The sequence below is a fragment of the Taurulus bubalis genome (assembly GCF_910589615.1).
Source record: "Taurulus bubalis genome assembly, chromosome: 11".
Taxonomy (NCBI): Eukaryota; Metazoa; Chordata; class Actinopteri; order Perciformes; family Cottidae; genus Taurulus; species Taurulus bubalis.
The window spans coordinates 3,915,927-3,918,426 of record NC_136599.1 but is presented as its reverse complement, the minus strand read 5'-3'; the positions used below and the strand labels follow the sequence as shown (position 1 = coordinate 3,918,426).

Sequence of the window (2,500 nt, the reverse complement as noted above, 5' to 3'; positions counted from 1 at the left end):
GAGAGGAGCGCGGAGGAGAGGAGAGGCGGAGCGGAGAGGAGGAGAGGCTACATCTCAACGCAGATCTGATGAAATTTACCGAAATAACCACACGCCTCTTCCTCTCTGTCTCTCCTTTTCTTTGAGTTATCTTTGCAGACCTCTGCTCTCCATAAGTTCCTCACCACTTGACCTAAATCCTGACCTCAACAGGAAGTGACCAATCTGAGCGCCTCCTAGAAGAAGCACTACTAACAAGACAATCATTTAAGAAAACATCCTGCATTTAACTGACTTGTTGATACTGACCAACGACTACGTTCACATGCAAACTACACACTCTTATTCATAATATAAAACACATGTTGATCGTGATATGGTTCATGGAAACATCATATTCCATTTTTAGGTTTCAGATTAAAAGAGGGAGGCGGCCACCGGTGGAAAACATACTGCTATAAATGTATTGACATATTTTGACACAAAGAAGCAAAATGGCCGTTTCACTTTCCCATATTAACTTCGTTAACCGAAGAACGCACGGCTGCATTTAAACAGCAATACCAGTGGAATATTAAAGTGTATTAGGAATATCATCTTTTTCGGGAATATGGGCAAAAACTAGAATATGCGGTGTTGAAGTGACATTTTGCTGCTGTAGCTCGTCTTTCATACTTCATGTGCAGAAGTTGAGTGTTGCCAAACCAGGGGTCGGGGTCCCCTCAAAGGGTCACAGGATAGAACAGATGGGTCACTAAGCATTCTTCTATACAAGCTTTAACCCTTGTTCTTGCTTTTCTCACGCCCCGTCCTCCTTCATCTGCATCCTCTCTGCCTTCATCCGTGACCATCTGGTCTCCTCGCCTCCTCGCCTCCTCCCTCCTCGTCCCCGCTGCTCTTTCTGCTCCTTACCTGGCAGGATGACATCTGGGAAGCCCAGCTTGCGCGTGAGAGCCAGGGCCCTGTTGAACACGGCCTGGTTCTCCCGTCGGATCTGATCCAGCTCACCCCGAAGCAGCTGCAGGGAGATGATGAGGCCTGGGGGCAGGAAGGGAGGAGGAGGAGGAGGAGGATGAAGAGGTGGTGGGAGGAAAGAGGAAGAGAAGTTAAGACAGTGAAGGGACGAGGATGAAGGGACATGGGAGGGACAGAGCGGTATTAAAAAGGACATTAGTCAGAATGTGGGGGAGGAAGCGAAGACAAGAGTGAGACGTGATCAGAGGGAGGAAGGAGGAGGGAGGGAAGGAGGAAGGGAGGGAGGGAGAAGGAGAAATGGTGTAGTGGAATTACGCAAGGGAAAAATAAGGCAACCACACAAATAGTGACAGATTGTTTGTGAGGAATGAGTCACGATATTTGAAACTGCGAGATGCTCATAAAAAAAAAAAGAGAAGTCATCGTGAATTCACCGGAGCTTCACGTCTACAGCGGACGCCATCTTGAAAAACTCCACACAGCAAGACACAACGTGACCGGCTCGATACCTTTTCTGAGGAGCTCAACCAATAGGTGATTATTATCACAGCGACAGCTCGGGGAGGGGGCGGGACAATAGTTTTTTTTTTTTGTAAAAATCAAGGTGTAGTTTCTATGCGATCTGGAATTTTAAAACCATTTATAGACACATTAACCTCTGTTTGTGTTTTTGTCTGATCCATTGAATCAAAGGACGTTTTTCAGAGCAGACACGATTACTTATTGGTTCATCGGTTAGTCCAGTGGTTCTCAAACTGTGGGGCGCGACCCTCTAGTGGGGCGCGGAGGTATTACAGTTCATTTTCTTTTTTTTACATAGTACAAAAGTACAAAGTAGACGCACATAACACTTGATTAATAAATACATTGCGAAATGCCTGTACTTTCGTGGAAATGTTTACGTTACGCCGTTAACGTTACGCTGCGCGACGGACAAGATTCTTGGTAATTTGCCAAAACAAAAACGGCAAAAAAAAGCCAATCTCACAGAGTTCTCTTTTTGTTGGGGCGGTGGGGCGTGGACATTTGTCTTCCTCCAAAGTGGGGCGTGAAAAAAAATAGTTTGAGAACCACTGGGTTAGTCGATCAACAGAAAAATCACAAGCCAACAATTTGGATAATCAATTCATCATCATTTGACAAATTCCTAAAAAAAAAATGGTTAGAGGTAGAGGTGCTGTCGGTGTGTTTATTTCCCTCTTTGGGAAGATTGAAGCTAGCTGTTGCTAATCTAACCTGCAGCTTTCTCTAGATCTTTATTTCCCACGAGAGTCGTATAACTCTCTGGCAAGAGAGCAACAATGGCAAATATTTAAATATCTGGAAAAAGCACGGAAAACACCTTAAAACAACCAGAGACGTTCAAGGAATCGTTGGATCAGTTTAAACAAATATGAACATTAGTTTAGGAGGATAGTTAGAGTTAAAAAAAGTTTGTCTTCTCATGGTAAATATTTTCATATGAAGGCGAAACCTTTCACACAATTTTTTTTTCGCACAATATTGATCCTTTTCCTATTTATTGATTTTATGTAGTCGTCAAGAG

At 43.9% G+C, this 2,500-nt stretch overlaps 1 protein-coding gene across 1 annotated transcript in view; it reads right to left on the bottom strand.

Moving 5' to 3' along the window:
- LOC306743889 (dedicator of cytokinesis protein 3-like) overlaps nt 1-2,500 on the bottom strand; it is a gene marked incomplete at both ends in the record, with an annotated part of 55,970 nt that overhangs the window by 28,855 nt on the left and 24,615 nt on the right. Inside the window, one exon of the mRNA XM_079226454.1 lies at nt 892-1,017. Coding sequence (XP_079082580.1) covers nt 892-1,017 — 126 coding nt within the window. The remainder of the gene's footprint in view (nt 1-891; nt 1,018-2,500) is intronic.